The sequence below is a fragment of the Etheostoma cragini genome, chromosome 14, assembly GCF_013103735.1.
Source record: "Etheostoma cragini isolate CJK2018 chromosome 14, CSU_Ecrag_1.0, whole genome shotgun sequence".
Lineage (NCBI taxonomy): Eukaryota > Metazoa > Chordata > Actinopteri > Perciformes > Percidae > Etheostoma > Etheostoma cragini.
In genome coordinates, this window is record NC_048420.1 from 8,254,850 (window position 1) to 8,276,382 (window position 21,533).

The 21,533-nt window shown below is 40.3% G+C and overlaps 3 protein-coding genes across 6 annotated transcripts in view; all 3 read right to left on the reverse strand.

Annotated features, from left to right (window-relative positions):
• gtf2h4 (general transcription factor IIH, polypeptide 4) overlaps positions 1-12,769 on the reverse strand; it is a 13,606-nt gene extending 837 nt beyond the window's left edge. Inside the window, exons 1-12 of the mRNA XM_034891709.1 lie at positions 12,562-12,769; positions 12,054-12,172; positions 11,843-11,947; positions 8,732-8,863; positions 7,011-7,196; positions 6,483-6,591; positions 4,762-4,830; positions 4,552-4,635; positions 2,713-2,878; positions 1,714-1,844; positions 969-1,016; positions 789-867 (exon numbers count right to left, since the gene is read on the reverse strand). Of these exons, the coding sequence (XP_034747600.1) occupies positions 789-867; positions 969-1,016; positions 1,714-1,844; positions 2,713-2,878; positions 4,552-4,635; positions 4,762-4,830; positions 6,483-6,591; positions 7,011-7,196; positions 8,732-8,863; positions 11,843-11,947; positions 12,054-12,169 (1,225 nt within the window). The 5' untranslated portion in view covers positions 12,170-12,172; positions 12,562-12,769. The remainder of the gene's footprint in view (positions 1-788; positions 868-968; positions 1,017-1,713; positions 1,845-2,712; positions 2,879-4,551; positions 4,636-4,761; positions 4,831-6,482; positions 6,592-7,010; positions 7,197-8,731; positions 8,864-11,842; positions 11,948-12,053; positions 12,173-12,561) is intronic.
• Positions 12,770-14,210: 1,441 nt separating this feature from the next.
• On the reverse strand, positions 14,211-17,131 carry polr1h (RNA polymerase I subunit H). 4 transcript variants are annotated; one of them, XM_034891729.1, is made up of 5 exons: positions 16,985-17,131; positions 16,236-16,361; positions 15,222-15,325; positions 14,493-14,602; positions 14,211-14,404 (listed from the first exon to the last, which is right to left on the reverse strand). In XM_034891729.1, exons 2-5 carry the CDS (start codon positions 16,357-16,359, stop codon positions 14,380-14,382), a joined length of 363 nt encoding a protein of 120 aa, XP_034747620.1. In that variant the 5' UTR covers positions 16,360-16,361; positions 16,985-17,131; the 3' UTR covers positions 14,211-14,379. The 4 variants fall into 4 exon arrangements, with proteins under 4 accessions (XP_034747620.1, XP_034747623.1, XP_034747622.1 ...); XM_034891732.1 differs by having other exon boundaries at positions 17,106-17,127; XM_034891731.1 differs by having other exon boundaries at positions 16,975-17,097.
• Positions 17,132-19,514: 2,383 nt separating this feature from the next.
• vars2 (valyl-tRNA synthetase 2, mitochondrial) overlaps positions 19,515-21,533 on the reverse strand; it is a 47,311-nt gene continuing 45,292 nt past the window's right edge. Inside the window, exon 31 of the mRNA XM_034891694.1 lies at positions 19,515-19,547. The gene's annotated coding sequence lies outside the window, so the exon portion shown is untranslated. The remainder of the gene's footprint in view (positions 19,548-21,533) is intronic.

A 21,533-nucleotide genomic window follows, 5' to 3' on the forward strand; every position in this document is an offset into this window, starting at 1 on the left:
AGAGAGAGAGAGAGAGAGAGAGAGAGAGAGAGAGTGTCACAACCTTCCCTCTGGCCAGGGTGAAGACTTGTAGAAATGATGTGTGTGTTGTCATGTAGACAGAGAGAGTTTGGGGCTAACAGCAGAGTGTGTGTTTTTTGCAGAGCTGTGTGAGAGTCACTGAAATGGCCCAATCATTTTTCACAATTATTGTTGTTACATTTCTGCGTGGGGCTTCATTTCCCAGTTTTAAAACTTTCTTGTGGCAGTGATGGATTGATGGATGGATTGATTGATACTTTATTCATCTCAAAGGAAATTTTAGGTAGTGATGTTTCCTGTCCTGGACACTCACACCTGATCCATGCACAAATGACTGGCCGCTGCAGGGGAAAATGATTTGCTTTGGGAACCAACAAAGGAAAAAATGGCTCTTATTAGGCCTTAGATCATAGGAATAACTTAATATATAACATAATATGTATGAATTTAGAGAATGGCCATAGTCAACTTTAATATAAAACTTGTGATCAAAAAAAGAGCTGAGAGCATTAATTAGTAAATGAAAACAGTATTTGTGTTTTCAACGGAGAGTATTACAGGACTGTGTTGCTGCGAAGATGAAATGTAGGGTTGAGCTTTACATTCCCAGCTAATTAAAACTGAAACATATCAGAACACAAGACGACATTTTACTAAGATATGACAATATAATGTATACTATAACAAAATAAAGGCCTGTCATCCATAAACACCAAAGACAAACATGCATTGGCAGCGCCTGCACACACAGTGAAAGATAAACTGACCCTCTGAGAAGCGCAGTCGGTCTCTCTCTAGCTCCCACAGGCGGATCTGATCAGTGATGGTCGGAGGCAGCACAGGAGTCTGAAGAACACAGAGGGAGCATGGAGATGCTGTGCAGAGCCGTTACAGGACAACCACGCATTACTATTAGAGGGAAGGAAGAATGGATGGGTTTGATGTACCTGTTTGAGCATGACAGGGTGAGCTCTGGTCCTCAGGAAGTGGATAATCTGGAGGGGAAGAGAAAGATTTTTCATATTCAGCTGGAAGTTTTTAAGGAAAATCTGATCCACACACACTGTTGGGTGAGAAAAATGCCCATTACATATCATACAGACATGTATGATATGTATGTGTGCCGTTTCGGTTTAACACACACCTCCCTGGTAACTACACTGGTACCACCAGTTTATAAAAGTGCTGAGGTGCTTTTTTAACACTTTTGGTTAAATCTTAAAATAAGCTCCATGTCTGTAGTGTACATTCAAAATACAGGTAGGAAACTGTATTAACTGATTTTTTTAGGATTTTATTGGACACCTAGGAGAAAATGTTGGTATTTGGGGGCCAATTTGGCACTGTTATGGCAGCACATGTATTACTCTATGAAAACAAATTCTAATCTCTATGAAAAGTGTATAAATATTTCTCATTGTACTGCCATTTAATGACAAAAATTATTAAAGGTTATTTACAATGCCCCCCTTTCGTAGTAGTACATTGTGTGGGCAGTAGTTGCAGTATTTGGGGGCCAACTGGGCACTATTATGGCAGCATATATATTACTCAATGAAAACAAATTCTAATCACTATGAAAAGTGTATAAATATTTCTCGTAGTACTGCCATTTAATGACAAAAATGATTTAAAGGGTATTTACAATGCCCACCTTCGTAGTAGTACATTGTGTGTGCAGTAGTTGAATACCTGCTGTGCTGTGATGCCGTTGGCGATGGCCTGCTGCACCGACTCCCTGGTTACCTGGGCAACCACTACATTGGGGAAGCGGTAGAGCATTTCACTGAACAGAGCCACCAGAGCGATCTGAAGGTCCGAGTCTGGGAGGGACACACAAACACGTCAGTACAGCTTCTCATCCATCCACCGACTTCTTCATCCTTTTTTGTGTATGTTTATTTGTATAGGGACAAATATGTAGCATAGACCTATGTCACACATCACAACATTTATAGCATAAGTGAATTAGCCCCTATATAGACTTTTTTTTTTTTAAATACAATAACTCATCAATTACATAAAAGACACTAGAGAACACAAACTTATCAATGGATGCATACCTTAAAACGCAAAACTCAAATACAGACAAAACAATACAAAACACCGATTAATACAATAAATCACCATAAAACAGGATCTCCAGATCATCCATGACTAATGACTGACGATCATCAACACGACTGCTCCCTCTTCAAAAACAGAGTTTAAAATGATCCCGGACAGGACCACATGCAGTGTGTGTGTGTGTCGCCCCCCCCCCCCCATGGTAAGCTTTAGAGGAGTTGCTTGATGTATTTTTGAACATATGTAGGGCCAGGCTACCTTTTTGCCCCTGCATTCAGTCTTCATGCTAAGCTAACCACGTCCTGAACACATAGACATGAGATTGGTATCCATCTGAACGTCTCACTCTCAATAAGAACGCAAATAAGCATTTTCCCCAAAAATGTCTACGTCTTGTCACTGACTGACTGCTGTATACATCTGGCCTGCGTAGTGCCGTACTCACTGGTTGGAATGATTTCACTGTAGTGCAGTACACAGTCAGCTGCTGTGGCCCAAACCCAATCTCTAAATCTCCCAGCCTTCTCCAGCATGGATTTATTTCAATGGGGACTCAAACATTGATTTAAATTGATTTATTAGTGTTAACATGCAGCACAAAAAGCTTCTCATGTTCAGACATACTTGTGTAGGCGTAGATGCGATAATTGGTTTCTACCACAATGAAGCCGGTGTCTCCAGTACCAGGGGGGGAGGCCAGAGTAGAGGAGGAGGACGAGGACGAGCTGGTAGTGACTCCTGCAGCCAGAGTGATGGCTAGCCTGGTCGGGTAATACCGCCGCGACTTCCTCTGAGGACAACACACACACAGAAAATTGTACAACTATATATCCTTATCATGAATATCTAATCCAATTTTACTTCTTTCTAATTGTTTAGTTCACTTTCATCTTTTCTGTGTCTCCGCTTATTCTGGCTTCATAAGACATGATGGCGGCTGCAAAAAGCAACACTGACTTGCTGTAAAAATATAGTTATGTGTTTTGACAGGATTTTTTTCCCTCACTTTTCTGACCTACTGTATTAGTTCAAAAATCTAAGATGAATTTTTAGTGCATGCTGCATGCTGCAAGTTCACCAAATCCCAGCTAAATCCCGAAAAATGCTTCAAATAGTTTTTACTGGTCACTATACTGTTCATTTCCTTGGAAATCAAATCAAATCAAATCAAACCCCAAGCACATCTAGAAGACTTCATTACAAACACATTTGGTTCAGCTGTCAACAATCATATCACTGCTGCTGCTTGTTGAATGTATTATTCTGTTTCCTAGTAATATTTCATGGAAAAACAATGCTACACCACGCAGTACCCCTTTTATAACATGTTTTTTAGTTTAATTATGGTACTTTTCTTTTTGCTATCTATTGCCTCAAACATTCCTGCTGTGACTGTGATGTGCAAGCTGTTATTGCTATAATCTCCCTGAATCCCAGCTCATCTTTCTGAATGTTGCTTGCAAAGAAATCATATAAACCATTTGCTCTCTTTGTATTTTAATTGTCTGTATCTTTTGAAATTTTCTACTTGAAGTACTACCGTTCACATAAAAGAGGCGGTGTTTGCACAGCATGACCAATCACAAACATCTACCAGAGCTGCAAATTGTACATTACAAGAGCAAACTATAATTCTACATAAACATGAAGAACACATGGTTAAACAGGCAAAATGCAATACAGTCGCTGCTTCCTAACCCAGGAAGGAAAGCTGGCACAAAAAGCCAACGCTGTAAATGTGTAAATCACAACGCTTATTAGTATCACTTCCCCATCAGTCAAGACCAAATTTGACCATGATAACACTTGTGCTTTCCATTAACTGCAGTTGCTTTAGCCTATTATTGTCGTTGCTACCCTGGCAGTGGGAAGCAATCTGAGAGCAAAAAGTATATATAAAAAAATATTCAAATGCATGCATTGGCAACACATGACTCAAGAAGACGACCTATACGTTATTCCTGTAGGCTAAACTCACTCAGCCAACTGCTGAATATGTTTTTATATTAATGAATTAATTTAAGGTCGAAATCACCATCAGCAAACCCACCAGACTCCATTTTAATTATCAGTACTTTTATCATCGTAAAACACAAATGGCCTATAAGTAATACCCTCTGCCTAAAATCTATATCTTTGATAAAGATACCCATCGAGGAATGTTGACGGGGTGGTTGTCTCTAAATGTTTTAACTTCATGAGGGCACCTCTCTCTCTCTCCACACACCGAGCCTCAGCTGATCTTCTAAGAACGATGACGGCATTATTAACCGAGTATTGATGGGTCAGTGGGCGGTGCTTTCACTCGGGTTGATCTCTAATGTCCTGGGTTTGTAGTACAGGCCTCAGGTGTATACCATGATGATGGAGGATCATTACAGTTTCTTCTCATGTGAAGGAGATGTGAGGAAGAGCTGCTGACAGTATGGTAAGGGTTAGTGGATCTCAGACCAAGGACCTCACCTTCCTCTGGAACACCAGCCCAAACTCCCGCAGGTGCTGCAGGAAGGTGAGTAATGACTCGCTCATGCCCTCCACCGAGTAATCCTGGGGCACATAGGCAATGAATGATCAGTAACACGCACACACACACACACATGCACACACACACACACACGCACACACGCACACACACACACACGCACACACGCACACACACAGCTGTGCACTCACTCTGCCAAGAGTGGAGAAGCTGAGTTGGAATAAGAATGACAGGATCTCCACCAGTTCCATCCCTCTGGACTGCAAGACACAGATTATCAACAATATACAAGTTGACATTCACAAATAAAGGCAGCTATTCAAATAATAGCCACCATGAACAAATAGGCCTCTGACAAAAAACACTTACAAGAATTGGAATTGCCCATATTTGCTCATATGGTAAATTATGGAGCCATTATTCTAGCAAAACTATTTGCAATAATTAGGTTTGTGGGGAGTTGTGCAGCTGGATCTCATTCTGTGTGTGCGTAATCAGATTTGTAAATGTGTAAAAGAATCTCCAAATGAACTGAGATTTGCAAATGTGTAGACAAATCTGTAAGTGGTGTGCATAGATATTATTTATGCTCCAAAAGCTGAAAAGACAGACAAGTCATCAGTAACAGTAAAGCAACCTGCCTGCTGTGCCCTGAGCTTGCGATTTGTGTGCCGGTTGTGTTTAGCAGCAATTATAGCCTAACTATGAAAATTCTAATTAATAAACAATTAGTAAAATAAATTTACAGATCTGTCTACACATTTACAGATCTTATACACTGAGATGTCCGTCTATAGAATTAGAGATTCTTCTAGATATCCACAATTCAGTTCTTGTGATACTCACCCCTCATATCATAAATACAGTTTTTACTAATATAAAATCTGAAAGAAGAGCCTCAAAGGACGAATAATCTTTTTTATCCTTAACAATTATTATTGTTACATTATTAAAACAAATATTCACTCAGCTGTTCACTTACATTGTCTACACTGCTAGAAATACAATTGTGATGGGAAAGTAATTAACCTTTATTTATCAATTCATTAGCCTAAAAGATTCAGATTTGAAACATTGTTCCTGTTCCCTTTTCTATTTTACTGGCAAATGATGATTATTCAGAACGGGCAGAACAAAAGGGAACGGGTTGAATTAACCTGCTGTCATACAAAGGTTTCTCAGTCAGAATGACTTTGTCCCTGCACTGTATCCCTTTATGCTGCACTTTCAAGGGTGAACTGCCATGAAATGGATAGTTAGGCTTACTTTGTCCTTTATTTTCTATTCATTCCATTCCCAGTAATGGATATTGATCAGGCTCATACAGGCCGTTAGCCCGAGTCTGGCACAAACAGTCACTGATTACAATCCTCTCTGCTGAATATGAGCTAATCAGAATAATGACAGGCTTTAGAGACTCTAGAGCCTTAATGCTACATGGATGACGACCACTGGTCCAATTTCTTTAAAGCTGATCAGGTGAGAGTAACAGATGACTAGGGCGGGGCGTTATGCTTCTGTCACGATTCAATGCTTTCCTGATTGGATTTACTATACTGCGATACTGGGATTTTCATTTATTGTATTACAATTCGATTTATTCGAGTGTTGGGTTTTCTTTTACTTCTTTAACAAATATATATAAGTTTTCTAAGAAGAATAAACATCACGTGTCAATCAGTCTGACATTAACATGACGTGTTCCTGTTTTTCTGGAAACAGACCTGATGTAGTCGTCGTTAGCAGAAACCGAAAATATTGAGGTCAATCATTGGTTAAAAAAATTAAAAAAGTAAAAAAATCAATTCTGGGGAAAAGAATCGATTTCAAAATCCGTCACCAAAAAACCTTAACTTGCGATACGCACGATTTTTAAGTTTATTCCTCGCGCCTACAGAACATCCGGCGGTACCTGAGCGGTTTTGAGGTACTGCAGGGTGAAGTACCACAGCTGAGAAGCTGTGTCCAGCAGCAGGAACTGGAATCCCGCCGAGGTGATGTATGGCGCCTCTCCTGCTTCACTGACAAACAGAGCACAGGACAGGACAACGTGGGCCACATGCATTCTGTAGCACTAACACAGCTAGACCTCAACCTAGAGTTAAACATCTATGGAGTTAACGCTCCTTTCTTTATACATCCTTTGATGATGGATTCTGCTCACGCACAGGCTTCAGATTATCTTGGCATCGAGAACCGGTTCCAACTTGGAATTATTTCAAAAGTAGCAAAGGATACGCTTTCTGAGGCCAACACTAACATCAATATTTAGGTTGAATTAAATCTGATAATTATATGTTATGGACAATGATATCTTTTCCAATAGAATACAAAGACATTTTTGATAATGTTAACCAACAAACTGACCAAGATATGTACTGAGTGGAAGATTTTAAAGTGAATAAACAAACTTCAGCGGGTTATTACTGCTGCGGCGTACCTTTTCATGAGGCCTGCTTGGACCAGCAGCTGAGCCAGGTCCTGACTGACAGCAGCACAGGGAGAACCCACCATGAAATGCAGGATGACCTCCCAGCGCTCGATGGCGTAGCGGTCCAGACTCTCGATGTCCCGTGCGTGGCGGTCGGGACCCAGTGAGCTGCCCTCATCTGCCCACGCTTTGCCCCTGTGTGCCCACACAGCAGGGGACAACTGTTGCTATAGAACTACACTCACAGCTCAAATGTGTCAAAACTATTACAAAATCTAACTTGAAAACTTGTCCTGTGGAAGTGAGATATTGGCGCAGTGGATATGACACATGGCCTTTGGTGTGGGAGATCTGGGTTCAATTCCCACTGCGATACGTCAACCAATGTTGAGCAAGACACATAAAGTGAGGAAAATAACTGTAAAAAGAAATCCAGAAATTACAAGCTATGATTTTTTAACTATTTATTTGTATGATACAGCTGCAAATAAGTATTTGAACACCTGGCTATCAGCTAGAATTCTGAACCTCAAAGACCTGTTAGTCTGACTTCAAAATGTCCACCTCCACTCCATTTATTATCCAAAATTAGATGTACCTGTTTGAGGTAGTTGCACATGGGACAGGGCGACTGCACTGTATTAAGGAGAGGATGACCGGGGCCATGTATTGCGAGATTTTGGGGAACAACCGCCTTCCCTTAGTTAGAGCATTGAAGATGGGTCGAGGCTGGGTCTTCCAACATGACAATGACCCAAAGCACACAGCCAGGTAACCAAGGAGTGGCTCTGTAAGAAGCATATCAAGGTTCTGGCGTGGCCTAGCCAGTCTCCAGACCTAAACCTAATAGAGAATCTTTTGAGGGAGCTCAAACTCCGTGTTTCTCAGCGACAGCCCAGAAACTTGACTGATCTAGAGAAGATCTGTGTGGAGGAGTGGGACAAAATCCCTTCTGCAGTGTGTCAAACCTGGTGAAAAACTACAGGAAACGTTTGACCTCTGTAATTGCAAACAAAGGCTACTGTACCAAATATTAACATTGATTTTCTCAGGTTTTCAAATACTTATTTGCAGGGGTATCATACAAATAAATAGTTAAAAAATCATACAATGTAATTTCTGGATTTTTTTGTCTCTCAAATTGGACATGCACCTACGATGACAATTTCAGACCCCTCCATGATTTCTAAGTGGGAGTGGGTGTTCAAATACTTATTTTCCTCACTGTAACCACTAGTTGCTCCAGAGGTGCGCGACCTCTGACATACTTAGCAATTGTAAGTCGCTTTGGATAAAAGCGTCAGCTGAATGAACTGTATTAGAAATAGTATTAATGTGCCGGATTAAGCCTGCCATTCATAGCAGTGTTCTTTTTTCCCCTTTGCATTGCATTCTGTGAAGAAGGCAAAGAGTAAGAGCCAATCAGTGTAGGACGGGTCTTCATTAAATGTGGTGGGGGGTAAAAGTCAATCAAACTGCCTTAAATAATACATTGTGCCTATGCCAATTACTGTGACAGAGGTCATTTTGGCGTGCGGTTAAGAGAGGACACTTTAACATTTCCTAAAACTCTTTTTGGTAAAGCTGCTACTAAAGGTTGCTGACCCCTGGTTGGATCCCAGAACATTTCCATCGACACAGAGGTGTTCGCAATAGCTGAATTTTCCTCGTGGAGTAATTGCTTTGTGAAAACAGAGTGAGAAAGAAGATGATCGAAGACTGTGACCTACCCGCCGAGCAGAGCTATCCTCAGGTTGTCTTTGAACACTGGATTTAAAATGTAGCCTTGCAGACCCCCCTGCAGCTGCTGGCTGTGCCAAAGGCGGAGTCCTGCCAACACCGAGACACACTCATCATGATCCCTGCAAGCAGACAAAGAAACTCATAATGAACACAACTGTTTTTATCTGAAATGTGAAGTCACAGTTATTCTCCAGCTCAATCGGGGATAACAGAGCTGCTAACCCTGAAATTCCTTTCACCTTAAAGATGTTTAGGAGGCGGTTTCCCCCGGTAAGAAATACAATCCTGGTGGTGACATTATCCCTCAAATGAACCGATCCCATCATACTAACTCACAGAGAGCCTGCTAATTGCATCCACATTTCCCTCACTTGTCTTCCTTGTGTCTAAGTCCCATGTAGGGAAGCACACCCATGCCAAGAGGGAAAAAAACATGCAAAGAGACATTCTTTCTGATCACAGCAGGGTGTTATCGTGTGTGTGTGCACACTTTTACTGTAGTAACACAGGCGCATAGTTCTCACTGCCAAAGAAACTGACACTGGATGTTCAAAGCTCAGCCTGTTCTCCGAAGTTGACTCGGATACATTTTACAGAGCGTTAGCGGAGTTTCAGTTGGAAAAATGCTGCCTGGGAAAAGCAAATCAGATCTATTCAATTCATTGTGGCCGCTGCCTCAAGAGAATTCTATTTTTTTAATGAATCAGGAAGCAGACAGCAAAGCTCAACTTTAACGTCCAAGCATAGTTTCTGTCACTCATGTGAGGAATTCTAAGTAATGACAACACCGTGGGAGGCTCGGAGCATCCACGTGACACCTGCCTTCTGTGATCGCACACCACTTCTCTTCATGAGGAGGTCATTATCTTGTCATTTTTGGATCGTCCTGGTCTCCAAAGCTGCGGTTTCCTTTCTCAGTGGTGCCGTAAAACGCTTCACTCAAGCTATTGTGCGTGAAAACACACCCATACTGAGAAATACAGAAAGAGTTGTGTGGGTGTTGTGGTGGGCTTAATTAGCTTTGTAGTAACTCGTGGCAATGGCTTGAATGTAGCGAGAGTGCATTAATATGAAATAGATACACACTTTAGCTTTAATATCAAACAAGAGAAATGTTTCCCCCTCTCCTTAAAATGGTCATGAATCAATACTAGAGCAGCTACTTCCTTGTTAACCTCTTCCACTGCAATGCCTGAAATGCAGAGGAGAAAAGAGCATCCGTATCTACAAAAATCATCTGTTGAGTGTTTGAAAGTTATTTGTGATTCATGTGAATCATTTTTTTAAAGCACCGACAGTCAACCATACAATATCGTCGCAATATCGTCATCAAGGCATTTGATCGAGAATATCGTGATATTTGCTTAACCATAACCTCCTGCCGTGAGGTTATGGTATGCATGGTTCCAGGTTGTCCCAGGTCCTGTCTGACTTGTCATGACCAGGGATCAACCCGTGTTGACTGGCTTGGTTTGACTTTCCAAAATCAGGGTTGATCCAACCCCGGTTATTGGTGTGAAAGAGGAATCAGATGCAAATAATGTGATTTGCACCGAAATCTCTCGGTGCAATTATCCCATTTGTTTCACTACAAAGAGTTAATTACAGATAGATGATTTTCAAATAGAACAACCAATGAAATAGAAAAACTTACTGGGATACTATTAGCAAAAAGACAACATGGTGGGAATTTGGATTTGAACAAAATGTATTTGAATTACACCAGGAAAAGACTACACTTATGCCATTATAGGATATAACAAAGTCCAGGCATACAGAGCTGCAGAGGAAGGTCGGCTAGTCCACACAGCATTCAAGGTTGGGAAAAAAACAAGCTCTGGTTAATTGACATTTCTTTAAACCAATCATAATCGTCTTGGGTGGTGCTAAGCGCCAGATGGAGCAACGGCACCTCTGCTAAATAGTCTCAGGAAAGAACTGGTTTTGGTGGAACGTGCACATTGTTTTAGTCGTGCAACAGAAAACTCAGATTGGACAGATAGTCTAGCTAGCAGTCTGGATTTACTCTGCAGAGATCTCAAGAGCAGTTAACCATAGTCCTCCTAAATCCACCGGAGGTTAGAATGCCAACGCAAAGGAAGAAGAAGAGGACAGGCATCCAGTCGCATTTCTGTCGGCAACAGAGCAATCCTGGAAGTGGAATGTCGTGAATGTAGACTATGTTATGGCCGATACCTGAGCCACTTAATAAGGTCAGCGTCGGCCCTAATATAGATCTGGTTTATCAAATCGATGCATCCCAACACTGAATACCTTTTGATTAAACCAGAAAACACGACTAATCGTTTCCAATGCCATGATAAAATCCATTTTTACATTCAATCAGTCCCAGCAGGCTGCTGACTCTGCTTGTAGTCACACAGAAAGTCCTGGCCTCATATTACCTTACCAGTGATCAGTCTGTGTGTGTGTGTGTGTGTGTGTGTGTGTGAGTGTGTGTGTGTGTGTGTGTGTGTGTGTATTATTTGACACCAAAATTGAATGTCATTGTTTGTTCATAATGGCATACAAAATGTATTAATTTAATAGAATATAAGAATTTGGTTTTGTGATATAAGTAATGTTAAAAAGGTATTGGGCAATTTATTTCTTATGTTCCTTTAACTTTGTATATTTAAGTTTAAAAAATAAATATTTCAAAGTTTTAGTTGCTTATTCTCTGCATTTTTCTTGATAATCAAGTAACCTCTTTATAGCATTATATCGCAACAAAGCTCTATTCTTTATCCGAGGACACCCTGAGATGAGGTAGCAGAGTCTGTATCAGAGAGGAGGAGCTGGATTGGTGCATCCCTAATTCAGGTACTTGGTACCGGGTGAATGATAGCTTCTGCTGCTCAAACCTTTCAGGAGACTGACTGGCTGGCTGCTTACAACAGCTAACACAGCATTCATCACAGAGGTTTTTAGAAAACCCATGTGGATGTAAATAAAATTAAAAAAGAAAGAATAATAAATAAAACCGCCTGCCAACAGGGAGATACTGCGAGAAATGTTACAACATGGTACAAGAGTGCAAACAAAGTGGTTCATCCTACTGACAAAGCTGCTACAGGTGTAATGAAGACTAAACTTACTTCTGACTGTCTATTTTCACCCACAATGCCAGTGCTGCCTGCGGGAGAGGCTGGTCCAGGAACAGCATACGCATCACATAGTTCTTGGCCAGAGAGGGGAGGTCCCTGTAGAAGATCGAACACATATAATCTGACACACCAAAGTCCCCGGGAGTCATATGTCACAGCAACACCATGAGCATCACTACAGTATGTGTTCCGGCCAACAAACCTGTAGACAGCCAGACATGTTGCTGGGTGGTTGTACAGTCGGTCCAATATTTCAGGACTCAGCTCTCGCAGGTATTCATGCAGATTCTTACACTGCAGATGGACACGTAGCTTCATTATCTACCAAAATAAAGACAAATCTCAATGAATGCACGCTCACTGTAAACACGACCATTCGGTCTAACTGGTATGTCGTTCATACCCACGAGGGGAAAGTCGCACCAAATACCCTTTAAAAAATCTAGTACTTTATTGTGTCTTTGGTCAGCCCTTAATGTATTTAATGATCTAATTAGACATGACTGGTGAGCTTTTATTCTTTGCATCAACACTTTGGTTCGGTACACGTATATTGTACGTTTAATTTTTATTTGAGCGTGACAGTATGCTAACAGCTTTTTCCAAAAAGTAACGTTAGCTACCGTTAACTCACAACAAACCAACTACAGGGGACAAAGCTCTTTATATTAGTGTATTAGCTTGTATATAAAAAAATAAACTTTATTTACCGTGAAGACAGATATAAAATGTCTACGAATTCCTGACAGTTAAGGTATTTTAATAGGATAAACTATCTCATTGCATTGTTGTCATTCGGCAGTTCTCTTTCGCCGTAAAGCCATGTTTGCAGGGCACGTGACTTCCACAAGGGCGTCCCTGTTGGTTGTCTTCTTCTTCGGTGGTTTTCAATGGCGGTGGTCGAACAAGCTGAAAAGCGCCTTCCCGCCACATGCTGGACTGAGCTCAGAGCGCGTAGACTGTGATTAAAGGGATATTTCACCAATTTAGCATTAAGCTTTGTGTCAGTAGAAACCCGGTAGTATTTTCGAATGGCCGTGCTTTACTCCCTCATGTCCCCCTGAGACGACAGATCTCTGTATTGTGGGTCCGGAAAAAAATCTTTCAATGATGCAAAACGAAGATTTTTGCGTCATCTGTAGTTTTTTCTAGCCAGCTAGTTTCGCATGTTTTCAATCCGTCCATAGGGGGTTTCTTTAGGTGGGACTGTCTTTACCCAAAGCCAGCCAAAGAAAAACTGGATAGGTGAGGTAATAACACCTTGGCCTGGAGTTGCAAACTTTGTGTTTCTCCCTCAATTTTAAAATGGAGCTCCCCACTAACCCCCCAGGGTACAGGACTGTTCACCTTTTACTTCAGAAATATTGATTTTCGGTTGACTTTTCGGTTGAGCGAAGAAAGTGCATTTTGTGATTTGGTGTCGTTTATCCACATGATTCAAAAACACATTTCCTGGCTTTTCTAGGCCTAGAAGGCACCAATTTCTGGAAAAAAATACATTTCTTTTACTTAACTTATCCTTTTTTCACAGTCTATGATAATAGCTAAAAAATGTCTCTCTCAGACCATTCATCATTTTGGACTCTACAGGTATACATTTTTATTAAATGTATTTAACATACTCCACATCAATTAAATATTGATACACTGTCTTCTATAAAAATCTATAGCATGATTTAGATCTAGAGACAACTGTAATACAAAGCTGAAAGAAGGTAATACATTGTACCCACCTGATGAAGGTCTCCAAATACTGTCACTCTGGTTCTTGTTACATATTCCTCATAACTTTACAAGCTGAAAATATGTCAGTGTTGTGTTTACAGCCTGTTTGATGTCCCTAGAAGCCAAACGGATTTATGCAGCTTTAATAACATTACAAACAACTCTTTTTCAGCTGTTTAAGTTCCTTAACCCTGGAAACTGTATTTTAACAAATAAAAACTCAACTTGATGTTCCTCTCACAAGCTTTTTTCCTGCAGCTTTCCACTGTTTCTCCCAGCATCTGTAGCCTCTTTCCCACAGAGACTCAACGTGTTGCCCTGAAGAAGAGCCGCCATTACGTCTGCCTTGCTGTTTTTTTTAACACCGAACCAAACAACGGTGGCATAATATCTCCCCAGCATGTGGTTTTAGTTACTACCTGTTTTACTGTTAATACCTTTGCTGCCGGATTAACATCTCTGCCCACACATTCCGCGTGCGTGCATTTTATGCAGAGCGGCGAGGCAGAAGAACGGCGCTAATGACAACTGAGCCATAGTATTTCCATTAGACCCAAGTGCACTTCACCCACTGACCAAGACTGCAAGAAGCAACTGAGAGCACAGGCAGAAAAGATAGCCAATGGACCCAGAGTTAAGATTAAATTGTCAAACTTTATTCAAAGTGTGAATGCTAATAATTCCAGAACAGTAAGATAAACCACCCACTGTTATATTTACAATCCATGTGTTGGGTTAGCATCTGACAGCAGCATGAGAGCACAAGCATGGAGAGGAACGGAGAAGGCGAGTTGGACTTGTTCTCAGGAGTCCTCCTTCTCTTGATACCTGGAACACCAAAATCATAAAAGATCACACAGCAGCACACACTGTTTGAATTCAGTCCCTCAACCCCCAGCGTGTTCAGAGGGATTACCTGCAGTGTATACAGGTGAAGAAGACAGTCTGTCCTTCATCTGCTGATCTCATCTGCCTGGTGTGGTAAACCATCCCCTCTTTATTGCATCGAGAGCAGCGCCGGTCAATCTAGAGGGAGCAGGTCAACGCGTTAATAATAATAATAATAATAACAACAAGTCCAGCTGGTAGCGTCACACGCACAGCCAGGCCTGTAACAATTCTGACATAAATGTCAATTTTTAGTTAACATAATCGCGGTTTCATTGTTTAACTGCAATTAATTGCTGACATTAGCTAAGGTCTTAAGGCGTATGAATGGTAATTGTTGATTTTGTTTAGAACTTTTTTAATTCAATTGTTAGTTGTTGGTACTTGACCCTATACACATTCAAAACAAAAACAATTAAAGGGGGGGTGTACAGTTAGAAACAATGTTTTACGATAATAAAGAGGCGGGGTTTACTTCATAGGCTGTGTGTTTGTGTTATTTCATTATCTGAGTCACACACCAGGGATATAACCAAAAGATGTGTCCTGGGATTCATTCAAAACTTTTATTTAAAAACAAGTAATAAATAAATGTGTTCTACTCTGACTGAAAGAGACAATTACATTGTTAATCGCAATTATTTCTGAGACCACACCCACACACACACACACACACACACACACACACACACACACACACACACACACACACACACACACACACACACACACACACACACACACAGTCTCTTCTTACCACAGCACCCTTCAGTTCAGAGTTGTCCTCGTCCTCTAGAGCCAACGAAGACTGCTCCACAGGGTTGAATATGATCGTCGAGCGGATCTCCTGTCCCGAGAACTCTGGGGGACAGCATTTTAGAAAGAAGCTATCATATCAGCAGTTTACATATGGAATATTTTCTTGAAACTGTTCACAGGGCCTTGTGTGGAGTACTGAGTGTACCAGGACCAGTGTTTCAAGAAAAGCACTTTGTAGTTAAACCTTGTAAAAGATACATTTCCAATGCTTAGAGCACCTCCACTGTTCAAGGTGGAGGGAGAAATCTCAAACCCAGGACAAATCTAAGCAAAATTATCTGCATTTATACCAAATGAAGCAAACTTTTCTTTGACTCTGTTTTAAGATGCTATTTTTGGGCTCTCCATCTCTGAACATTACATTACACGACTCCACATTCCTCTGCTGACTGGCAGCGACCCGGCTGCGTATATCACCATCATATTAAAAGTTAGCATCACAGCTTCTTCTCATGTGTTTGCTAACTTGGCTAACTACTGCTGAGCCGCTTTGTTGGGGACGTTCAGCGTGTCTCAGCCCCCGGGCTCTGTGGACAGTTTGGATTGACAGGCACATTCAGGTAACTGATATTTGGCGCCCCCTGTTGTTGTGTGAATGTATATTGGGGTTTAAAAGTGTAGACCCCAAATATAGGACCCTGTCACTTTTTCATATTCATAGGGAAAACAAACAAACCTGTTTTATATTTGGGTCAATACAGTAATAGAGCAGTTGGCAAGTTTCGCGGTTTGAACCCTAATAATAACTAAAAGAGAAAAAACATAGAAGGCTTGTACCACTTTGCGGTTTGAACCCTAAATATAATAATAATCAGAGTCAATGTGCGCGGGGGTGCCGGGGCTTGGTAAACACTGAATCGGAGTGTGTCGCTACCGGGCGACCCCTAGTTTCTGTGCCCTCTCGTGCAGGGTGTCCATGCTTAGAAGTGAGCGGACATGACAGAGTTGATACCTGCTACAGGGATGCAGAAGGAGCAGCGGGGACAGCGGACTGTGTCCTGGAAGCCTATTCCCGGGAGAGGAAGAACATTCCCACATTCTGGGCAGAAGTTAGGGTCACCACCAAAACACGACATGTCTGTGGGAAGGAAAGGAGCATCTGCTGTACTTCAAAGGAACACGCCACCGTCGTTGAAATTGGGCTTACCACGGTCCCCCCTAGCTGTAGATCGGTGGGCCGACGCATTTTTTGTCTCAGTGCATGCATTGTTTTAGTAAGCTTATGGTGAATAGAATCCTAGCAACGGACTCGCGTAAGAGAGTCGGTTGTCCCATTACTATAAGGGAGACCGTGATAAGTCTCATTACAACAAACGGTGGCATGTTCATTTAAGGGAAGATAGACAGGTAGAAATTCCACTAACACAATTTACACTAACTCTTGGTTTTTCTCTCTCTCTCACACACGTAGGAGGCTCTGGTGGAGCAACCATTGCTAAAATTACCCGTTTGTTAACATTCAGTAATTGTGTCAGGCTTTTCTTTAAAGCACTTTTAAAGTCTTCAAGATTTAAGGACTTATGTTACAAAATACAATTAGAACACTACCATGACATGTAAGAATTTAAAGCACAAAACCAGCACAACATTAGAGGCAGCACGTCACTTTAGCACGTGAGAAGGAAAACATTAAATTTAACTTAAAGTCACATTGTCAAGTTAGTTTTCACAGCAGAATGTACTTAACTTACTTAACGTTACCTGTTTAATGTATGAGTAACGCGTTGTTGACCACAGATAATACGCGGTTACCGGCGAAAACACCAAAACGTCTCGGTCTCTAATGATACCGTAAGTCTACAATGCGCATGCGCGTGGTTACCATACAGTGGGGTCCTTTTACTCCTCACCGTCGCACGCTCAGACGTCATTGAGTTGCTCTCCCACAATATATGTATTTTTTTATTTCAAGAAAGGGTAGTACTCCCCCCCCAAACACTTACTCATTTAATCAAATTAACTGATACTTCTGTGGGTGGTTTGTGTTTCTCAACAGAAAATCGCAGCATTAACAGGAAAATTAGAGCTTTATTCCAGACTGACATTGTTACCTTTCAAATACCTTGTTGCGAATAAAGTAAGAGAAGTTTCGTTTGAGTTAATACACAGGTTTTACCCAGCAAAATCCATCCTTAAAAGATACAAACAGGATATTGAGTCTAACTGCTCGTTTTGTAATAGCGCTGATGACCATCTAAGCCTGTAGAGGCTATGATTGTATCTCTGTATAATTTGATGTAATGAATGTCAATTGTTATCCTACGTTGTATTGTACTTGACTGTAATGACTGTAATGATCAGTTTTAATTAAAAAAAGCAACAAAAAGAAGTTACATTTAAATGAATTCACATATTCTACCCAGCAAAGTGGGTGCTTAAGCGGTATAAACCAGATGTGGAATCTGAATGCTCTTTCTGTAAAAGGTAAGATGAAGATATTTTCCATTTATTTTGGAAATGTTCCTACACAGAAAGATTCTGGTCAGATGTCCTTGAATTTATCCAAACCTATTTTGTTTCCTTATTTTGTGGAAACGGATGTTTTCTTTGGTGCGGTCGAGCTCAAGACGGGTAAGGAAGGAACATATTTCATTGTTAATCTTTTATTTATACTCACTAAATATCACATCCATAAATCTAAGCTCAGGGGCTTGAACCCTTTCTTTCCTGTGTTTGAGAGGGAAGTCAATGAATTATTGGACTCCATAAGATATTTAAAGAACTGTAAAGTTCAGAAGACAGATATATTCATCACATGGCTGAATGATTTACTGGGAGTAATACTATGAATTGGACTGCTTGTTGATTCGCCTTGCTGGACTTTGCAGACTCCCTGTGATATGATTTGTCTATGTATTTATTTTGTAGTTGTGTGTATGTGTCCTTGGATGTGTTGTTTGTAACTGCAAATGTTTTCAATAAATTAATTAAAGGAAAAAAACATGTATTCAACTCTTTAAAATACAAAACATGCATTTTTATACCATTTAATTTGAATAAGAAAACCAAATGAAGCAATAAAAAAACACTAAGAACATTAAATAGATCAATAAATCTAAAAGGGGGGGGGGGTGGGGGGGCTTTAATTAATTTATTCTTCAAGTAATTCAACAAGTTTCAAGGCACTTGTCCTTGAGGTGTCCCTTCTGCCTTTTACCATGAAATTACAGACACGGCTCTGCTGATTGGCTATAACACAGCCAATAAACCTGTAAGGCATGCAACACGGAAACCGTAGCAACCACAGGTAGCTGTTAACTATGATTCTCTTAAGTGTTACGAATAATATTAAAAATATCATTACAATTAATATTTTCAAAAACTGTCCGGAAAGGAGCAGGATGAAGCCGAAGCTTGTGATGTTTCCCACCACTTGTTCAACTTTATCTCATTTCTTTATACATCATATACATATTTCATTTACAACATGAAAAGCAATATTCACAACAATAAATCTCTAATTTTACACATACCAAACCCTTTTATTTGTTGTTTTACATTTTAAGTCATCAACCCATTTCAATAATCCTCAACCCCATAACAATACGTACACTGACCCAACTTTACAATCATCTCTCTTCCTCGTCATATCCTTTTAATTAAGTGCTTTTATATAACTTTTTAAAGTCTGTTTCTTCAAGGAGTATTCTTTTCAATTAGTAAGTTCCAGTTCTTTCTTTTCAGTAGGATCAGGTTCCACTGGTTTCTGTAATCTCTTACCAAGTTAATAGTTAAACAGGAAAGCTAAAGGACAATATGTGACTGACCGCATGGACACTGACTCTTAACCCCGTTTTGGGACTGATTGGTCGGATTGCTGTGGACGAAGTTCACATGGTGATACACTGGTCAGAGCCATTGGGGTTTAACCTTCTCAGCTAATTTTAATAGCTCACGTTACAGTATTGTGTCAACAAATAACTTCATTTCATATTGTATGTGGAGTTTTCTTTTGCCGGGTGCAAACAAAACAAGGTCCTCCCTGCGTCGGGAGCTTAAGACCATTGTGATTGGTTTGAAGAAATGCAAACAACCCAGACCTTTTTAAATCCTATCGCAGAATGCATCTGTTGAAAGGACCTGACTCTGCAGCACTGCGGAGGAAACTCTGGTTTTTTGGCATTTCTTTAAACCATTTACAATGGTCTTGTGACACTAAGCTTCGGCGCCACTGCTAAATAGTCTCAGGAAGGAACTTGTTGTGTATGCGTACATTCAAAAGTTGTTTGTCGTGCAACAGAAAACTCCGATTGGACAGATAGTCTAGCTAACTGTCTGGATTTACCCTGCAGAGATCTGAGGAGCAGTTAACCAATCCACAGCAGTCTAGAATGCCAACAAAAAGAAAGAGGAAAGTGACGGACATCCGGCCGAAGTGAGAGACATCTGGAAGGACCGGAACCAAATCCCGGACATGAACGGTTGTCGATATAGTCGACATCAAGGTAAACCACTACAGTAAATCTGGAGTCGGTGGTAGAAGTCGTGTCACTTGATCAGGACAAGATTATTCTCTGAACAGCAGGTTGTCAGTCAAGCAAAGAGTCCTTCAGCATGTGGTCACATATCAAAATAGTTGATTTTATTTATACTGTAATAAAGTTATAAACACATCAGGCAGTGGTTTTACACATCACCATAAAGACATGAATCAGTCAGTCAATCTTGTGGATCACCTTCCAAAGCTAATTACAGTAGAGTGATAATCATTTCTCGAGCCATTCTTCATGTTGCAGAAACTAAGAAAAAACAATCAGTGGTTTTTCAACAAACCTAAGCTGACCAAACCATGGCTTGATGTCATTTAAATACACGTGGCCCTGTGTCAGAGTGATCATCAGGGAAATGATAGAAACAATGACTAAACATCTCATTTGCAGCTTGGCAAACATAGTTAAAACTTCAAGATCAAGAACGTTAAATCATTTTAAAAAAGCCTTACCATTATTAATTTATCCTTCGTATTAACAACTTCCTTCTACAAATTTAGACATCAAGTTAACTAAGCTGGAGAAAGTGATGTAGTCCCCATCTGAACCCATCACACTGATGGAGTTTAAACTAGTCTATGCGCAAACATTCAATGCCTTACTTTACCAAAACAACTAAAAGAAATAGGATTTCTGAGAGCAGCTTAAGCAAGAGATGGAGCAAAGGCCTCGGCATGCTTCTACCAGTGCTGTTAGTTTTAGGGCGGGGCGTCCTTCGTCGCGGCCAATCAGAAACTGTAACAACACTGGGCCTTAAAAACTTTAGTGCGTCACTTTTTGACATTCAAGCCATTTCCAAATGAGTTGCTACAATTCTAATTAAGATTATTAGAATAGAGTCTAGTATCGTGTGGATGCACAGACAGTGTTGTTGTCATTATTTAGAATTCCTCATGGGGGCGACAGAAACAACGCACTATAGCTTTAACTGGTCTCTGACCAACTGCATTGGAAGCATACAGAGGTTGAAGCAGAGACACTAAAAATAAATATTTAAAGCAACGGATATTAGCATGGTAAAATTTTTCACGGTTTTCTTTTTTTAAATGTTATGGTGAAACATGCAAATAAGACATCTTGTTAAATATGTGATAATTTGCATACATCTCCAGAACAGAAATGAAACATAAAGCCATGTTCAAAATGTAAATTTCATTTTGTTACCCTTTTAGAGTCAAAAGGTTTTTACAGGGGGGGATTTTGGATATCTTTATAAGCTCACAAATCATATACGGTCAACAGCCATAAAAAAACAAAACAAAAAATCAAATTTTCAGGAATAAAATGTTACATAAATCAAGTAATAACTGATATGTGAACAAATCTCTGTTAAAACCTTTAGAGTACAGACAGGAATAAATGTAGAAAGCTTGTATGGAAGTGCTACTGAAGTGCAGAGTTTGAGAAAAACTCATTTGGAGAAAACTGCTTTTAAAAAGATATGGATTGTCGAATTCCCAAATTCTGAAGACCATACAGGTGGATAGAGTGAAATATTAACAGATATCAGCATTAAACTGTACCAGTTGATTACTTACATCAACTACTTTTGTATTGCAAGTTTTCTGAAATGTTATGTTTAAATATACAAAAAAGGCATTGTCTAATTGGTCATAATTGAACTTATGGTGAATTTAGGAGAAATCTACAGACCCAAACAGACAAAGTGTGCAATAAACACCTGAATGCATATTTTGGATGTTTTCCCCCACTAGTCTGAAAGAAGACATGTTAGCAAAATACCCCCAAAACTATGTCTC